This window comes from Gasterosteus aculeatus, chromosome 1 (genome assembly GCF_964276395.1).
Source record: "Gasterosteus aculeatus chromosome 1, fGasAcu3.hap1.1, whole genome shotgun sequence".
Classification (NCBI taxonomy): Eukaryota; Metazoa; Chordata; class Actinopteri; order Perciformes; family Gasterosteidae; genus Gasterosteus; species Gasterosteus aculeatus.
Window position 1 is genome coordinate 2,940,682 of NC_135688.1, and position 18,341 is coordinate 2,959,022.

Sequence of the window (18,341 nt, forward strand, 5' to 3'; positions counted from 1 at the left end):
TGAATGGAAGCATGCGGTTTCCTGGACCGGTTTTGGCCCTCAGGCCTCGGTCTCTCCTCCCGTTGAACCGGAAGGAGGCTTTTGGGTGGAGGATTAGATTAAATCTACATGCGGGGAACCGGACTCCCTGGGATCCCATCAAGCGACGGCGTTAGTCAAGTCAATTAAAGGTGCAGTCCACTCAAAATCAACTTCTGGGCAGAATTTATTTTAAAAAAAACAGATGAAAGACTTCCCTAAAATCCGTCATAGTGGCGGTTTAATGCGCTCTCCTGTCATTCAGAGTCATCCTTAATGATTATCTGTCACAGTCGTCACTTTGAAGGCTGTGAAATCCTCTATTGAGACAAACTGCACTTTACGTGTTTTGAGTGTTGATAAAATCCGCCCATCACTGATTTGGACCGTCGGTTTGCAGAAGGGTCTTCTTTCTTCCAGGTGGATGAACGCTTGAATAATCTGCCATTAAAATAGTGTTCAAAAGAAAAAACAGACTTCTTAAGGTGAACTTAAGAATCGCGATTCAACAGTGCCGCCTGGAGGCAGACGTCGGTAACAACAGCTTCCCGTCACCCGACACAAAGAGAGAAAGTAGTGCTTCACCTGTGCAGCTGTCCGTCATCCCCTCACGTACATGCACACAACGGAGGAGCGATTCATGAATTCATGTTTAAATGAAAAGTGAAAGAAAATGAACGAGGGACCCTACAAAGGAATAATGAAGTTGCAGGATATACATTAGTATTGCCTGGGATTTTTTAATTCTTGCTGCTGTGAGAGAGCCAAATAGTATGGATCATTAATAACTAAGTTTATTTCATTCCGCTTAATACTAATAAAGCAGTTACGCTGAGGAAACACAGTCCTAACATGGTTCCCTGCAGCCATCGTACTGTGAGATGAACACTGATCGAGTGAAAAATAAACGTCAGCAGAGTAATGTGAAAATACAAGGCTGATTAAATAAAGCTCCTGCTCTTTATCTTATCCTCAGTGTTCCGTGTGTTTTCTCTGGCATCAACCAGCCTCTGTGGCTTTGATCCAGTTCAACCCTCAGCTGGCCACTTTTTTTTTTATTATCCCTAAACAGCTTTTATGAGGATTGAAGATGATTTTATGAATTTAAATCAAGATCTATTGAAGCCAGCACGGAAACCCACGGTCAGATTTGCATCCATTTCAACAGTTTATGGGCAGAGGGCAGCAAAGGCGAGGCATCCGTGAACTAGTTTACAGTTTGGAGTCACCGTTAAACTTCTAATGTCATCGAAAAGATGAATCATCCGGTCAACTCCCCTAAATACTTTGAATTTGAGACAGAGGAGGATTTAGAGTTCAGCCTGAGGGTATGACGCTATCAATTCGTCAAAAAAGGGGGACTTTACCCCCGTGGAACTTGGCTTGAACACAGTTTAGTTCAGTGGAGGATTAGAAAAATGGATCACCAGTGTTGATATATGTTGGTTACCCATAAATGTTAAGAGAATTAAGTTGAATTCAACAAATGTGGGATAACACTTTCGACGTATTGGCGGCTAAAGACGAAGGCCGTGGTCACGCGGCAGTCGTCAGACATCCGGCCCAGTGCAGCGTTTAAAGGACAATGTCATTAGTCAACAGGCAACAGCTGTGCCGACTCACATTGGCTCTGCTCCCATGAGCCCCCCGTCCCCCCTCTTTCTCTCACTCGCGTGCAACAGCAGGACGCACATCTCCAGGGAGAGAAGTGGGAGGAGCCCAGGTGTGAGGTTTGCACACGGCCTCTCCTCTGATTGTGTGGAAAACAACACATGAGCAGATAAACCTTCCAAAAGGGGAAATTTTGATATGTAGTTACGCAAGTGTTTTTGTGGTATTAGTGACTCTCCAAGTGCACTGGAACCCAAATTCCGCCTAAATGTCTCAACTCACAATAACCGCTTCCTGTTTCACTGTAAAAGGGCGTTTGATTATTAACAAGTACATGACACGGTGTAACCCCTGCAACCGTTGCATTTCTTTTAATGGTGAGAGGCTTTTCAGTGGGATTTAATATCTTGACTGGAACCCAGCCATCTCCCCACAAGAAGGTAACAATTCCCACCACGCAGCAAGGTCATACATGTCTCACATACTGTCTCACTTATAGTGCAGGCCATAGATCCACTGTCTATTAATGCTCTGAGAGTCTTCCCTCGATGTGCTTAGATGTGACATAGTGCCATCAGCTAGCTGCTATCTGTTGCACAATAGTGCTCAACTAGTCTCCCATTATCCAGGGCAGGATCTGGAACTGATGCACTAGCGCACTGCGTTGGAGGTAACTCAACCAGGCTGATTATGAGGTGTCACTACTTTCCTACGTCTGGAAGGACCGCGTACCAAATCCTCACCAAAAGCTGTTCTGTCCCCCCACCTGTCGGTCCGCTAGTGCAATGGGAACCCTGCCAAAACCCGAGAGGAGTCATGTCGGATGCACCAAAGTCATTAAAACTCATACTTATAGCAAAATACTCACTCAAGGGAATATGGCTGTTAGCTAAATAAAACTAACATTCAGAAACAACAAAGAAAGAATCACAGCTCCAGGTCGATGCAGTGGGGAGAAGACACCTGCCCGGTCCGTCTTAGTCACGGTATGTAACTGTGAGATGTCTGGCTAAATCTTCTGGAGTTGGTCAGGTTGAAATGCACGTTTATTCCCTGTACATAATAAAGGGACACAAAAGGATTGCGTTTCACGTCCCTCGTGTTAGTCCTCGATTGCGCAGAGGATTACCCACAACAAAATACTGATGATCGTATCATGGATTTACATTGATTTTACTAAAACTGAAATACAACACAAACGGTCTCTTAGCCGGTTAAGAGATACAAAGGAATACACTACCGAAAATATATACAGATTAGTCACACTAAACAAACTGTAACGTACCTGTACATAATAAATAAAGGACACTCTAGGATTGCGTTCCATGTGCCCAGGAGGACGACATTGTATTGGTGTTAGCTAACGTTAGCTAAAACGGACATTATTATTACAGACAATAAAACATATCACAAACTTAACAAAAACATCCAAAATAATAACGCTAGCCACGCCATAAATGAATATTTAAATAAAACATTGTCTCGACATTCATAAGCACGTTACCTCATGGCAAATCCTCAATTGCGCAGAAGATTACCCACAATCCTTTCTGTCTTTTGGTCAGCGCAGGTACCGGTATCTAGCAGCGATTGGCATAGTTCAGCCATTTTAGCAGGATTTAAACAGAACCATTTAAACTATCATTAGTCGATAGGCCCCAACTGTGCCAACTCACCTGGCTCTGCTCTCATGAGCCATCCTCACCCCTCTCCCCCCCTCTCTCTCCTATTCGTACCGTGTATTGGGGAATAGCCGTACAACAGCAGGACGCATGATGCTGTTTAATGATGAAATTACTCCAACATTCAGTGGGGTTTTGTGTCGAGTGAATGTAAGGGACAGAAGTGGGAGGAGCCCAAATGTAAGGTTTGCACACGGCCCCCAGCTGCTCCGATGGGAAAAACAACACATGAGCAGATAACAGGGAAATTAATATGAAGTTACACAAGTGTTTTTGTGGCATCAGTGACTCTTCAAGTGCACTGGAACCCACATTCCGCCTAAATGTCTCACCTCACAATAACCGCGAAGCTGCAACTTACTTGTTTCACAGTGACTCTGTAAAATAAACTCTGATTATTAACGATTACTTGACACTGCAGGATTTTAAACCAGTTGCAAAATAAGAACTCGGGTGAGAACATAATGCAATAATCGCATAATAATACAAAAGCAGGATTTAATAAATTGCCTTGCAAGAAATACCCTTTAACTCAAGTAAAAGTGGCATTATCATCAACGTATCTATTTGTTTTTCACTGTTATGTTGCAGTCGGTCAACACACAAAACATCCTCCTTACATACAGATGCCATGTGGCGTCCTTCACTTATTCCACCGGGATATCTACGGTTTTATCCCACTCGAAGTTGCTCATCCACCACTGCACCGTACGCGCTGAGCGACTTGTGTTTACCTGCACACAAGTGTCACGTGTCAGCAGGAGTTCAGATAAAAGGACAAGTCACACATAAAAAAACAGTTTCTGCTCAGGAAGGACGACGGACGGGTGCACCGGGCGGTGAGTTGGGATACAAACAACGGTCTTACGCGTGCAAGCACAGCCGTCCCAGTAGACTACCTTCAGTGCATTGTTAAATAATAATCAGGTTCTATTGTATTTGATCGAACTCTGCAGGACAGTCAAGGATCCTCGATACCAAAAGTTTAGTCCAAGATGCAAACTCTGGTAAATTTGTTCGCTCTTCTCTCGCTCTTCTTTTCTGTTCATGCGGACGTGGTGGAACGCTTTCAGGTTTGTGAACTAATCCCAGTTCAGTTTAAAACTTTTCAGAAGTCTCATCCGTGTGTGTTACACATGTGACTCCCTCAGAAGACCGAGATGTTGTGTTATTTGTCCCAGGATGTGCCAGAATGCATGGAGTACTTCTATAAAGAGAAGGTGCCGGAGTGGGGGGCTTCTACACCCGGTGCTGCGCGTCTATGTCATCGCTTCAGCAACAGGTAGGAAAATAAATCAGTCCTTTTGCAATGTGGTTTATGTACAGCATCATAAGTAGAACTTCACAAGAGCACTTCGATGTGGAGAAGAAAATCCAAGTGGTGTTTTGCACCGTTAAATGTTACTTACACCAAATTTTTTCCGCTTTGATCCCCCAGGTACCACTTTGCCACCCTGTATGACACTAACCACCGTATTGCCGTCTATGCTGCCTATAAATTCCAGCCAAGCAACGGGGGAGGCAGGGAGAAAAGGTGGTTCGTAGAGCCTCAGGTTTGTTTTTACTGTTCTACTGTTTTTGCTTGTTTGTTGTTTTACTTTTTACGCCATGGGGTTGTTGCCTTACAGCTAGTGGACGTGTCCTGGCAAGCCGAGATGAAGGATGGCTACTGGCTGGGGAAGGACCACCCGGGGGTCTACCAAGGGGAGAGACAGGCCCTGAATGAGGACTACACGCACTCTGGCTTCGACCGTGGTCACCTCAACCCAAACGGACACCACGCAGGTAACGGAGGTTGAACGTGGGGGAGTTTAAACCATTGACTGGACGTACCTTTCTGTAATGCCCAACTACTCTCACAGTCCCGAGCCGCAACGCCACGTTCACCCTGACCAACGTGGTTCCTCAGAACCCCAAGCTGAACCAGGACGCCTGGAGGATCTACGAGTCCCGGCTCACTGACCTCTACCGGGACACGTGCTCCGAGGCCTTCGTGCTGGTTGGCGCCGTTCCCTCCACAGACAACTGGATCGTTAAAAACAACGTGAGGCGGGTCAACATCCCGGACTACCTGTGGAACGCCTACTGCTGCGTGGACAACAATGGCGTACCCATTCAGAGCGGCGGTGCCACGGCGAGGAACACGCAGGCCAACCGGGTGGAGCAGCTCTCACTGAACGAACTGGGAGAATTCCTCCAGCAGTTCTCCAACTCGCCAGTGGGGGCGTTTTACAACAATTGTAGGGCGTGAGGGATGTAAGAGGAATGATGAAAACCGACAAATAAATCTAAAATGGATGAATTGAAGAAAATAAATGAATTGTTTGTGTTTCTTTTATTGAAATCAAAGGCAAGGTGTGTACAAGGTTCTATCTTACAAACAGAGCCTGTATCACAAAGTCCTTTACTTATATGTTGAATATATTGATCCAATTAGAGAATGCATCAAAAAAATGAACCAACCCATTGTTAATATGTAAAAAAACACATACAGAAGAAGCAGTAACAGGAATCAATGTTTAAGTACATAGAGCAGGGTATCTTTTACACCTTTAAAGCAAATTATGAATAAAAAGAACAGTGAACCAAGGAAACATCTAAAACTATTAGAAGTAATATGACTCTTATGATTTTATAGTTTCTGAAAAACCTTTTAGCTGCTATAGAAAATCATTCATTTGTAAAGCCTTCATGAACTGGAATTTGAGTCTTTTTTTTGAGTTGGCTTTAAAGAGTGCTGATATTCTTTCATGCAAATACGACGATAGGAAAAATAAGCCCAGTTATGTAAATGCTCTCCCAACCATAAACCACCACCCAGCTTGTTGCAATTTGAATAAGCAGCAGCTTGAAGCTCAGTCATACTGGACCATGGGGTGGTCACTCCATAGAGGCAGCATGGAGAGCTTCTCCTCAGTGGCTGTTTGTATGGGCCAGCCCCAGGCCTTGAAGAACGCAGACAGGTTCATCCCCACAGCCTGGGAGAAGGTCTCAGCGTACAGGTTCATCTTTCCCTCGTTGTCCTTAGGAAAGGTGGTCATCTTGTGGTAGGCAGCAAACACCTTCTTAAAGGCATCCCAGCCAAACCTTTCCTGGAGCTGCACGGAAAGAGTCAGAGGTTGAGGGAAACGTTGAAGCAACAGTGGGTTAGTGGCGGAATGAAAGTTCATGAGCGGGTTAGGAAATATCTTTTTGTTTGGATGCATGTAAACTGTTGGATGTATAAGTTCTGAATAATAACTCAATTAAAATGATGGTTATTTGACGTGCAGCAATCTACCCACCTGAGATTTAACTGTAGGAAGGAAAATCACTTTTTCAAATTGGTAAATTCATCTGACCAAACATTTCTTTAGCTCTGATCCCAAAATAGCAAAATTGGAAACCAAACTCTCAGTTACTTACCAAGCAATATACAGTAACTCTCTTAAAATAACTCGGTGTCTGTGGGTTTCGATGCTAGGTACATGTGGACTCCTGTGTGACCCAAGCCTAGCTTCTCTACCGAATTTAAAATACAGTAATTCTTTCACCTGCATGTATGTCTGAAGGGCCACCCACATATTCCAGTCGCTGAGCTTCTTCCCTCCTGTAACATACGTGTCGACTAAAGTCTTGCGATATTCTACGGTCATATGCGGATGAGCCTGCAATGAAGAAGTCATAATAATATCATGTAAACCAGACAGAGATATAAGGCCATCACAGAAAAACAAACGAAATGTGTGATATCCAAGACAAAACTAACTAACTAACTAACTCCACCTCTTCCCTGCTGATCCCCAGCACCTCTTCATGCACATAAACAGACCACAGGTTGCATGTGCACTCTGTGGTGTGTGGTGGGAACTCCCAGCGGCTTCTCTGTTGGTTGTGTCCCAGTTCATGGATGGGCCCCCACATATCTTTGGTCCTGGCGTCTCTTGGTCCGACCAGATCAGCTGCTACAGCCGAGTTCGCCATGACAGGGTACCCTGCGTGCATCGAACCTGGACAGAGAGACGTTAATAACACAGACAGTGAGCAAAAGTTACATTCGATCATTGGCATTAGCCTGCCATGTACCTTTTTAACCAGGGCATCATTCAACTGAATTTGTGGGTATGCGACGGCAAAACACATTTACCATGGGAAATCTGCACATCTGCTACGATGCGTTCTTTGCGGGTAAATTTGTGGGGTATGGCAGCCAGATCTGCAACGGCCCTCATGATGTCATTCCAAAGAGCCGCCAGGTCGTCAATGCCCTCGAGGTCCCGGACAACCTCTGATGGTACAGTGAGGATGATGTTGTCAAACTCCAACTCTGCCCACGGTGAAGGAGCTTTGCGCAGCAGTAACCAATCAGTTGCTGTTGTCACGCCTGAAACCAGCAAAGAGTCAAGGTTGGAGAACAAAGCTTTGAATTGCTGCAAAAACTCCAATGTAGGCAGACTGTAAATACAGCATGATGTCTTTGTGCCAAAAACTAATGGTTTGAAAAAATAAAACAGTCCCTTTATACTCATGAATAATACATAAAATAGTAGTGGGCTTTTGTTCAATACGTTATCGGAAATTATATATTGGACTTTGAACCCAGAGTCATCATAAACTTATAAACATCTCATAAATACTGCATCGTTGCTTAACATTTAGGCAACAAAGACGATGCAGTAAAGTAAATAATGAGTGCAGTTTGTTATAAAAATTGCCCTTAAAAAGTTTTTTAAATGGTCTATTTGTGTCTGTTTACTTCATTAAACTCCCATTATTCATACTGCTGCATGATGTACATTAGTGTCCTCACAGAGACACTCACCAGACTTATAATAAGGAGCAGCCACAGCCATCTGCACTATGACCTCCGCCCCCTCCACCTTCGCGTTGGGTGGAGCCACAAGGTATATGAGTCCGCCCCACAGGTTTGACACCTGCATCTTCTCTGAGGTTACAGGAAAGTGCCTACAAACACTCGGGGCTCTTTTCAACGTTTTGTCACGCAGGTAGTCAGTTTGACAACCGATCTGGATCTGAGGGAGACGTGAGATGAGTGTGACTGCTTTTTCAATAATTAAGACACATTTGTGATTCGATGTTCCAAAAGAGTTTAAAAAAAACATAGTGTGCTCAGTTGTTATTTGATTATGAGTACCGTACCATCCAGTTCTTGTTGACAATGTTTGCTGGTATGATCATCTCGGTCCTCATACCAGGAGAGAGGTACAGGCCGGTGCTGATCCACGTCCTCTCTTCAAGAATAACAATTAGCAAAAGGTCCGTGTCAGCAACAAGAGGGATTTAACAGTATCCATCACTTAACACATTTGTTCAAATGGTGAGATCAGACCTGTTGTGTCAGCGTTAATGTTGAGCTTTTAGTTTCGCTTTGCCAGAAGGGCATCGGGATCTGGGGACGCATTATATACCTCCGCTGCTATAGAGAGAAGGAGATGGTCTTTGGGTTTCTCCACAGGATTCTTCAAACCCACCTTTAAATAAAATGAACATGAAAATTCTTAAAACGGATCCGTGCATCACAACCGCATTGGTTGACAGCCGACAGGTTTTGAAGGCTGTGAGTTCTAACTAAAAGGACTGAGGAGTGACAAAAACTAAAATTCAGTGTAGCATTTAAGTATCGAAAAATTATCAAGCTAGCTATCTAGCCGGTAGCTGGCGTCTTAATTCCGCCATGATACTCTGGTAGCCCTGCAACACTACTACTGACGTGATTCTCACCATTTATTTTTGCACTAGTCAAATCTTTAGTGAGCGGTCTACTACTATTACCAATTGTGTCGTAGTTGTAGCCGATGTACTCTTACTTCTGTTTTGTAAGTACAAATATATTAATATGTGTTTGACACAAATATCATATCAACCACAAAGGAGAATACATTCAAGACCCCATATATATTAAATCATGGGCCCTGAGGTAATTTGTGACCCACCTGTGGAATGCCTGTGGACTTCAACATGTCGGTAAGGAGGGACAGCACCTGGGTGTAGCTGTAGCTGCCGTAGGCTTTCATGTTCAAGAATCTTATGCAATGATCGGCCAGTTTCACAAGCTTTTCCTCCTCATGCTTGCTGAGTTTTTCACCCTGGGTAACATGACCAGCAAAGCGACGTAGAAGAGAGAGGAAGTGGTTGGTGTCACTGTTGGTCTTGGAAGGCGAAGGGACCTTGTAGGACTTTTGACGGATGATTTCCGGTGACAGGCTCAGGCCCATTTTGTTCAGGATCTTGTTTCCTGAAACACAGTTAAAGGAAATATCACCTGATATGCTGGTAGCCAGAATTAAAACTTCAAAATAGTCTAACTGGTGTCCATGTGCTCAAACTGTAGCCTGTTGATAAGGAACGACAATAATCCCTGAGGTTTAGCTTTAGAGTTTCCACGACCAGAAACCTTTATGGGTCCAAAATGATTCCAATTCAAAAAGCTTCCATGGAAATACACATTATTTTTTATAAATGAAGAGGTACTTTATCACTGATAAACAATCATATTTAGCGTTGATGAAATCATTATGTGGGGCTGTATTAACATGTGGATGATAAGTGTCAGTCCACTACAATATCAGCATGGATGGGCTCAGCATACATATTGTGATGTCACGAGAGGCGCCGCCGCTCTCTCCGGGGTAGTTCAAAATAGTGCGAGGACACCGGGTTCAAAATATAACAAAAGGTTTTAATTTCCGTCCTTCAGGTTCAACAGAAAACAGTCAAAACAGGGGGTAACTCAGGCTTCGGTCAATCTTTGCCGGTAGAACTTAACTTAACGGAAATCCACTTCTGTAAGGAAAACAACACCGTCCTCCCGGTCTCTCCTGCCTCCTCGAATCCTTATGGCTTGGTCTGCTCTTCTCAGCTCGTCTCCCTCCAACGGTGTGTCTTCCACCTTTATGAAGGCCTCCGGGTCGTCACACCCTGATGGGTCTCAGGTGTGAGGGGAATGCTCTGAGTTTCGGGGCACCAGCAGATGGAGCCATAGTTAGAGCCATCGCCGGTGAACGTATCTCCCTTCCAAGACCAAGCCTCTCGTGACTTCACACATCCCGAGACCGACGTCCTCGTCGATGTGTAGGAGGTGTAGAAGGCGTCCCGTCTGGAGAGTGCATCCGCGTTGCTGTGGCTCTTGCCCGCCCTGTGGACAACAGAAAAATTAAAGGCTTGTAAGCTCAAGAACCACCTAGTGATCCTACGGTTTGTTTCCTTGTTCTTGGCCATCCACTGCAGAGGGGCATGATCCGACACCACCGTAAACTGTCGGCCCAGGAGGTAGAACCGTAGGGATTCCAGGGCCCAGGTAACTGCGAGGCATTCCTTTTCCACTGTGGAATAGTTCTTCTCCCTTGGAAGTAACTTCCTGCTTATGTAGAGGATTGGGTGTTCCTCCCCCTCACGTGTCTGGGCGAGTACCGCACCCAGACCCACCTCTGAAGCGTCCGCCTGTACGATGAATTCCTTCCGGAAGTCTGGTGCCACCAGGACTGGACCGGAGCACAGAGCCCGCTTCAGGTGGCTGAAGGCCGCCTCCGCCGCAGGGTTCCACCTCACCATTCGGGAGTGCCGTTTGGTGGTCAGTTCTGTTAGAGGGGCTGCTATGGTGGCAAAACCCATAATAAAACGTCGGTAGTAGCCGGCTAGGCCTAAAAATGTCCTCACCTGTTTCTTGGTGATGGGCTGTGGCCAGTCCTGTATGGCCCGCAACTTTGCTTCCTGGGGCTTGACCAAACCCCTCCCAATGGTGTACCCCAGGTAGTTTGTCTCGCTGAAAGCCAGCCTGCACTTCTTGGGGTTTGCTGTGAGCCCTGCATCTCGGATTGAATCAATCACAGCTTGTACTCTGGGTAGGTGACTGTCCCAATCGGGACTGTGTATGACCACATCATCCAAATATGCTGCCGCGTACCTCTTATGGGGAGCAAGGACCCGATCCATCAATCGCTGGAACGTGGCCGGTGCTCCGTGGAGACCAAAGGGGAGCCGGGTATACTGGTAGAGCCCCTCCTGTGTCGCAAAGGCAGTCTTCTCCTTAGACGCCGGCGTCAGGGGAACCTGCCAGTAGCCTTTTGTGAGGTCAAGCGTGGTTATGAAGCGAGCACATCCCAAGGAGTCTACCAGATCATCGACACAAGGCATTGGGTATGCGTCAAATTCAGATACTTCATTCAACTTCCGAAAATCGTTGCAAAACCGTATTGACCCGTCCGGTTTGGGAACCAGTACAATGGGACTTGCCCAGGCACTTTGAGATTCCTCGATCACTCCCAACTCCAACATCTTCCTTACCTCCTCCTGAATGGCCCCCTTATGAGCCTCCGGCACCCGGTACGGGCGCTGGTTCACCGTTTTGCCTGGCACGGTGCGTATCTCGTGCTGGGTCACTTCCGTGTGCCCGGGAAGAGAGGAGAAAACATCCCGGTTACGGTCCACTAGTTCCCGAGCCATCTGCCGTTGATGGGGGGACAGGCTGGGACCCACCTGCACCTCTTCTCGCCCTGGTTCCTTGGACTCCGTGGGTGTTGGGCAACTGAATAGCGCCTCCCTGGCGTGCCACTTCTTTAAGAGGTTAACATGATAAATTTGCTCACGTTTTCTTTTTCCCGGTTGCCTTACCTTGTAATTGACCTCTCCCACCCGTTCAATGACCTCATATGGTCCTTGCCAAGTTGCCAGGAATTTACACTCCACGGTTGGCACCAGGACCAGCACTTTGTCACCCGGCTTGAACTCTCTGGGTTGAGCCGACCGGTTGTAGGAGGCTTGCTGTTGCCGTTGCGTGGTCTCCATGTGTTCCCGCATCATGGGATAGATGGCCTTCATTCTCTCCCTCATGGCCCCGACATGCTCAATCAGGGTCCGCTGTTGGCATGGCTGCTCCTCCCAGGCCTCCTTCGCAATGTCCAGCAGTCCTCTGGGTCTGTAAGAAAGCAAGAGCTCAAAGGGTGAAAAACCAGTAGAAGACTGCGGCACCTCTCTCACCGCAAACAGCAGGTACGGCAGCAGGTGATCCCAGTTGCGCCCATCTTCCCCAACGGCCTTACGTAGCATGGACTTTAGAGTTTTGTTAAACCGTTCTACTAATCCATCCGTCTGGGGGTGGTAGACTGAGGTTCTTAGTTGTTTGATCTTTAGTAGCGCACAGAGTTCCTTCATCACCCTGGACATAAACGGAGTCCCTTGGTCGGTCAATATCTCCTTTGGGATTCCAAGACTGGTTGAGAGGAGAAACAGCTCGTTGGCGATGTGTCGGGCCGTAGCCTTCCTCAGCGGGATGGCCTCAGGATATCGGGTTGCATAGTCCAGGATGACCAAAATATACTGATGCCCTCTGGCACTTTTTGGTAAGGGCCCTACTATGTCCAGTCCAATCCTCTCAAAAGGAGTGTCGATAATTGGTAATGGGATGAGCGGATTTCTGTATGTGGGCTTTGGTGCCACTTGCTGACATTCTGGGCAACTACGACAGAAATTCTCAATCTCTTTGTGTACTCCGGGCCAAAAGAAGCGTTGCAGGATTCTCTCCTTAGTTTTCTCGACCCCTAGGTGGGCCCCTAGTGGGTGCGTGTGTGCTAAGTGAAGTGCGGTGGCTCGATAGGACTGTGGTACGAGGAGCTGTTCATGCACTTCATCATTTTTCTTTACCACCTGGTAGACTAACCCCCGACTTACTGCAAAATGTGGATAGGTAGGGTTTGTCCGATCCCCTAGCACTACTCCCTCTAACACCTGCACATTTCTCAGGGCATTTGTCAAGGTGGGATCCTGTAACTGGGCTGTACCGTACTGGCCTGTGAGCGGGGGAAGTGTGTCGATGCCCGGGATGTCTTCCTCGCTCGAGATCGGCGCACTTTCCTGAGCCATGTTGTCTTCTCCCGTGTCCGGACCCGCCTCGGTGTCAGCCTGGGCACCTGTCATTCCTGCAAGAGCACAGGCCGGAGAGCGTAATTCTGAGGGTTTCACATGAATATTATCAGGATGAGTCCTACCTCTCCGCTTCCGAGGTACTCTGCTTAGCCGCTCCTGAGTCTCCCTCCACAGCAGGTGGAAGGCTGGGAAGTCTCGTCCAATTAGGATGGGGACGGGCAAGGAATCAACCACCCCCACCTCCGTTAGTATGGTCCCCCGGGTAGTGGTCATCGTGAGTTCAACGATGGGGTAGTCTCTGGTGTCTCCATGGACACAGGAAACGGGAAGGACTTTCCCTGGGGTCAAACCAAGTGGTCCTATCAGGTCCTTCCGTACCAGGGTAGCTCGGCTACCCGAATCTAGCAAGGCCTCCACGTCCTGGTGATTCACAGTCACCGGGCAGGTGGGAGGTCGATCTGAGGGGGCATCTACAAGTCCTATGAGCGAGGCAAACCGGGGGGCGGGTGATGAGCTGGATGACTTAGCCGTGGGCATAGGGTCGTCCGCCTGCGTCCCACAATGCCAGGAGAGGTGTCCCACTCCCCCACACCGGTAACACTGTCTGGTTTCCCTTTCCTGGTGTATTTCCTTGGGACCCAGCGGGTTTCTGGCTCCCCCTGGGGCTCTTGAAGAGGCTGGGTTGGTAACCTTGGGACGGGTTGTTTCAGTCTGTGGTAGGGCCATGCTCCTGGGTTCTCTTCTGGAGGCCCGAAGCATATCTGCTGTGGCTTGATACTTTTCCACTGCTTCCACGGTTAGATCGGCCGTGGTCAGGGCCTGTTGACTGAGGAACCGCTTTGCCTCATAAGGCAGGGCACGTAAGTATCGATCCACCACCACGGCCTCTACTACTGCAGGCGCCGTATTCCTCTGTGGTTCCAGCCACTTCCGCGTGATCCGTACAAGTTCGTGCATCTGTGCACGAGGAGGTTGGTCGGGTTGGAAGGTCCAGTTGTGGAAGCGCTGGGCCATACCAAACTTGGTAATTCCATTTCTGCTCAAGATCTCCGTTTTCAGGGCATCATAGTCCGTCGCTTGGTCAGGCCCCAAGTCCCGAACAGCATTCAGTGCCTCCCCAGTTAGAAAAGGGGCTAACAGACCAACCCACTGGTCCCTGTGCCAGGCTTCCCTAGTGGCCGTGGCTTCAAAGGCATGCAGGAATGCCTCAACGTCATCCGTGGCACCCATCTTGGATAAATAGTTACTTGCATTTATTGGGCGTACATTCCGGTCGGCCATCTGTTTCTGCAGTTGTAATTCCTCCGCCCTCAGAAGGTTGGCTTTCTTTTGTTCTTCCAAGAGAGCCAAGTTTGTTTGCATCTGGGCTTGCTGGCCAGCAATAAGGGTCTTCAAGATTTCTTCCATTTTGTCCAGTGAGGGGCCTACAGTCAATCTAGAAAAGTGTTGAATCAATCTTTCGGTGTCCTCCTCTGACATGCACTAAATCCGCTTGAACAGTGCCTGCATCCTCCACCATATGTGATGTCACGAGAGGCGCCGCCGCTCTCTCCGGGGTAGTTCAAAATAGTGCGAGGACACCGGGTTCAAAATATAACAAAAGGTTTTAATTTCCGTCCTTCAGGTTCAACAGAAAACAGTCAAAACAGGGGGTAACTCAGGCTTCGGTCAATCTTTGCCGGTAGAACTTAACTTAACGGAAATCCACTTCTGTAAGGAAAACAACACCGTCCTCCCGGTCTCTCCTGCCTCCTCGAATCCTTATGGCTTGGTCTGCTCTTCTCAGCTCGTCTCCCTCCAACGGTGTGTCTTCCACCTTTATGAAGGCCTCCGGGTCGTCACACCCTGATGGGTCTCAGGTGTGAGGGGAATGCTCTGAGTTTCGGGGCACCAGCAGATGGAGCCATAGTTAGAGCCATCGCCGGTGAACGTATCTCCCTTCCAAGACCAAGCCTCTCGTGACATCACAATATATATATATGTAATCTATATCGGTGTTGAGATGGGAAGCGTATAATACAGCTTCTTTGCATCATCATACCCGAGAAATCTGTCATTGGGTTTTGCGGAGCATGTTCTTGTGTCCAGTACCACGAGTGTCCACCAATCAGCAGACCTCCTCCCTCTGCCACAAAGTTTTGGATTTCCTCCTTATGATCATCGCTGTACGCTTTACACACAAACACACTCAGGTCTTTCCTGAACTCCGTCGTGCTTCAACCCTGACTCCCATTGAAGTTGGAGGTTAGGCGCAACACCGACCACCCCCCGCCGGCCTTGGTCCAGCCAACCAATGGCATTTTTCCAAAATGAAGCCAGTCCCTGTAATGAAAAAATGTTTAATACGTTGCTCAATTTAACTGACAAAGAATGATTTCTGTTCATACAAAGAATGTCAAAGAACATCCATTGACCTTTAATTCCAGAGGCTGTTCATGTGTGATCAGAATGACTCGTCCTTGCCCATAGTAGCTTCCTGCCAGGATCGCACTTCCATCCTCGGTGGTACAGATGGGGAACGCCAACGGGCCGTGGACCAGAGCCTCGGAAGCTAAAATATCCCCCGTGAGCTCAAACTCTGAAACGCCCTTGAGTAAGAACTCCAGGTCATCTGCAAAATCCTTACCAACACTACGTTAGGGAAGAAAGAATCTACAAAGTTAACTGACGTCAATCATCCGTATCCAAGTTTTTGCGTATAAAACCTGCTCATCATCCAAAACAATGCGATGTATTTGATGTGGTCAAACTCTATACTACTCTGTAAATGATGACAATTGAAATAGCAGAGGAGTATTCACTTACCTTAAAGCCCTCCATGAGCATGGGGGCTCTGAGGAAACAGGCAGGATTTCTACCTCCCCATAGCGCGTGGTGAAGTAAATCCCAGCCACAGCTGACACTTTATTCCCTGTAAAGCGTACAATTGCGCTCTCCTCAGGATGCACATGACCCCAGTGCCACGCTTGCCCCGCTATCAGCACCCCTCCTCCAGCTTTCAGAAAAGCCACCAGCTCCTTCCCGTCTGCTTCGACGCAGTAGGCGTCCGTCACGTACACGCCGACCTTCCGGTTCTCACTGAAGGCCCCGACAACTGAGACTTGGAAGCTGGATTTACTGAGGTTATCAGCGACTCCCTTGATCTGTTTGTGGATCCCCACGGACACGTTGTTGGACCCTTCTCCTCTCAGCCAGGTCACAGCGTTCTCTACCAGAGCGGGAAAGGCCGTCAGGTAGCCCTCGTGACCCAGGACCACGACCCTCCCGCGGCCGTACAGAGAGGCCGCCATCAGGACCTGGCCTTTGCTGTTCAACGCTAAAGGAAAAGCGTGGTCTCCAGTCAGCACCAGCTCGCAGGGAACACAGGGGCCATGGAGGTCCAGCTCCTTCAACCCCCTCATCAGAGCCTTGTACTGGGTGTGTTGGGTGGACATTGTGGGATGGATGGATGAGCAGAAGGTTGGATGCAGGAGTGTTGAGTCAGAGGTAAGTTGTCTTGGTGGGTTTTCCGACGGTCTTGTGGGAAAAGAAAGAATTGCAATCAGCTTGTGGGATGATGCATGAATTTTTGACAGTGGCACGGAGACCAATTCTGCATTATGTCATCCATCCATCCATCCATCTTCAAACTGCTTATTCCGCACACAGGGTCGTGGGGGTGCCGGGGTCTATCCCAGCCAACTTCGGGCGAGAGACGGGGTACATCTTGAATTGTTCGCCAGCCAATCGCAGGGCCAACACAGAGACAAACAACCATTCACACTCACATCCAACACCTACGGGCCATTTAACAATACCAATTAACCTGATACCCATAGCATGTCTTTGTACTGTGGGAGGAAGCCGGAGTACCCGGAGAGAACCCACGCAGACACGGGAAGAACATGTAGACTCCACACAGAAAGGTCACTGGGCAGAGTCGGACCCAGTTTACCTTTTTGTTCATTTCTAGTATTTATTTATTTATCTTTTTTTCCTCCAGAGGGTTATTTCACACAAAATTGTGTTTGTTCTTTATTTCCGTTTGACGGTATTTTGTTTTGTTTCGAGCCAACAATAGCACCCAATTTGTTCCTTAAAACCCTTTTGGTTGTTTTTTTACTACATTCCCAGAGCTGACGGAATTGCTTTAATTAATTGTTTTGTATCATTGATATATTTTAAGACAGATAAATGTTGAATGTGAATCCTTTGCCTTGGACTGTTTGCTTTGGTCATGGGTCCATGGTATTTTTTTAATAACTACTCCTTGGGTCAATAACTACACCCCGTGGTACCGGTGGTCACTTATTAACTTTAGTCAGTGATTTGCTATATTGCTTCTTAGCCCCACCGCATTGGGACATGGCCCGAGCCCAGCTGAGACCTGGCGAGAGGAAGTGCAGGAAAAGCATATTTTGCGCAGATATTTTAATTTACAAACAATACTGGGAACATTCCATGTTTCAAACACACAGACACATATTGACTATTATTAAAATGTATTTTTTGGCTCAAGGTGGGGCCACACCCCATTACCGTCTATGGACCAGCCGCCACTGCCTTCGACTGAGCAGGAAACTACTGTTAGAAAAAGCCTGCACGTGGGCGACAACGAAAACCATTTATTTGTTTGTTCTAAAATATCAATCAAATATGCTTTGTGTGGGGTATATTAGTGGATAATGTCCTTGTGAGAAATCAAAAGTATCTTAAGCTCGTTTGTGATTATTTATTAAAGCAATTACGTATGAGAGGCTAATAATGTTACAGTTCAAGGGTGTTGTTGTCCGCTACGCGTCGGGTCTACCAACGCCCTTGAACTGTTATATTATTGTGTGATAAAGTACAGCTTCTCCTACCTTTTTGCTTTAATAAAACATGTCCCATCTGTGATTCAGTTTCGGTCCTGAATGTAGTTCACTTAGTTAATGCGCAAGGACACAGTTTCCAAGAGAGGTCACTTTGTTAAATGCTCACACAAATGTACTCTAGTAATCGATTTTCAAACACAAGAGAAAAATGTATCTTACCTTCCACTCAGCCACTAATACAAAGTCAAAGATTGAGCTGCCTTGAGTTTAAAAATAAAAAATGATTTAATAACTAACTCGAAGCAAATAAAGTTACAAAAGGAATTGATATATTAATAGTGTAATATTTAGCGAAATGGAGAATCTACCCAGTCTT

The 18,341-nt window shown here is 47.0% G+C and overlaps 2 protein-coding genes across 2 annotated transcripts; one reads left to right on the forward strand and one right to left on the reverse strand.

The window, feature by feature from the left end:
- Positions 1-4,086: 4,086 nt before the first annotated feature.
- Positions 4,087-5,627, forward strand: LOC120816411 (endonuclease domain-containing 1 protein). The gene is made up of 6 exons (XM_040172000.2): positions 4,087-4,150; positions 4,268-4,384; positions 4,493-4,593; positions 4,750-4,864; positions 4,940-5,096; positions 5,174-5,627. The coding sequence occupies exons 2-6, from the start codon at positions 4,307-4,309 to the stop codon at positions 5,560-5,562; spliced, it is 840 nt and encodes a 279-aa protein (XP_040027934.2). The 5' UTR covers positions 4,087-4,150; positions 4,268-4,306; the 3' UTR covers positions 5,563-5,627.
- On the reverse strand, positions 5,628-18,327 carry LOC120816420 (TRPM8 channel-associated factor homolog). The gene is given in 13 exon segments (XM_040172034.2): positions 5,628-6,409; positions 6,845-6,958; positions 7,077-7,300; positions 7,438-7,674; positions 8,113-8,323; positions 8,451-8,542; positions 8,641-8,782; positions 9,245-9,546; positions 15,214-15,383; positions 15,385-15,494; positions 15,587-15,803; positions 15,978-16,688; positions 18,185-18,327. Coding segments are annotated over 12 exon segments (2,691 nt in total). The 5' UTR covers positions 16,607-16,688; positions 18,185-18,327; the 3' UTR covers positions 5,628-6,166.
- Between the last annotated feature and the right edge of the window lie 14 nt (positions 18,328-18,341).

Excerpts from the sequence above, each read along its gene's own strand:
- LOC120816411 (XM_040172000.2), top strand. The coding sequence starts at position 4,307 with ATGCAAACTCTGGTAAATTTGTTCGCTCTTCTCTCGCTCTTCTTTTCT. Across the intron at positions 4,385-4,492 it reads ACGTGGTGGAACGCTTTCAG|GATGTGCCAGAATGCATGGA; the intron begins GTTTGTGAACTA and ends TATTTGTCCCAG. Across the intron at positions 4,865-4,939 it reads GGTGGTTCGTAGAGCCTCAG|CTAGTGGACGTGTCCTGGCA; the intron begins GTTTGTTTTTAC and ends GTTGCCTTACAG.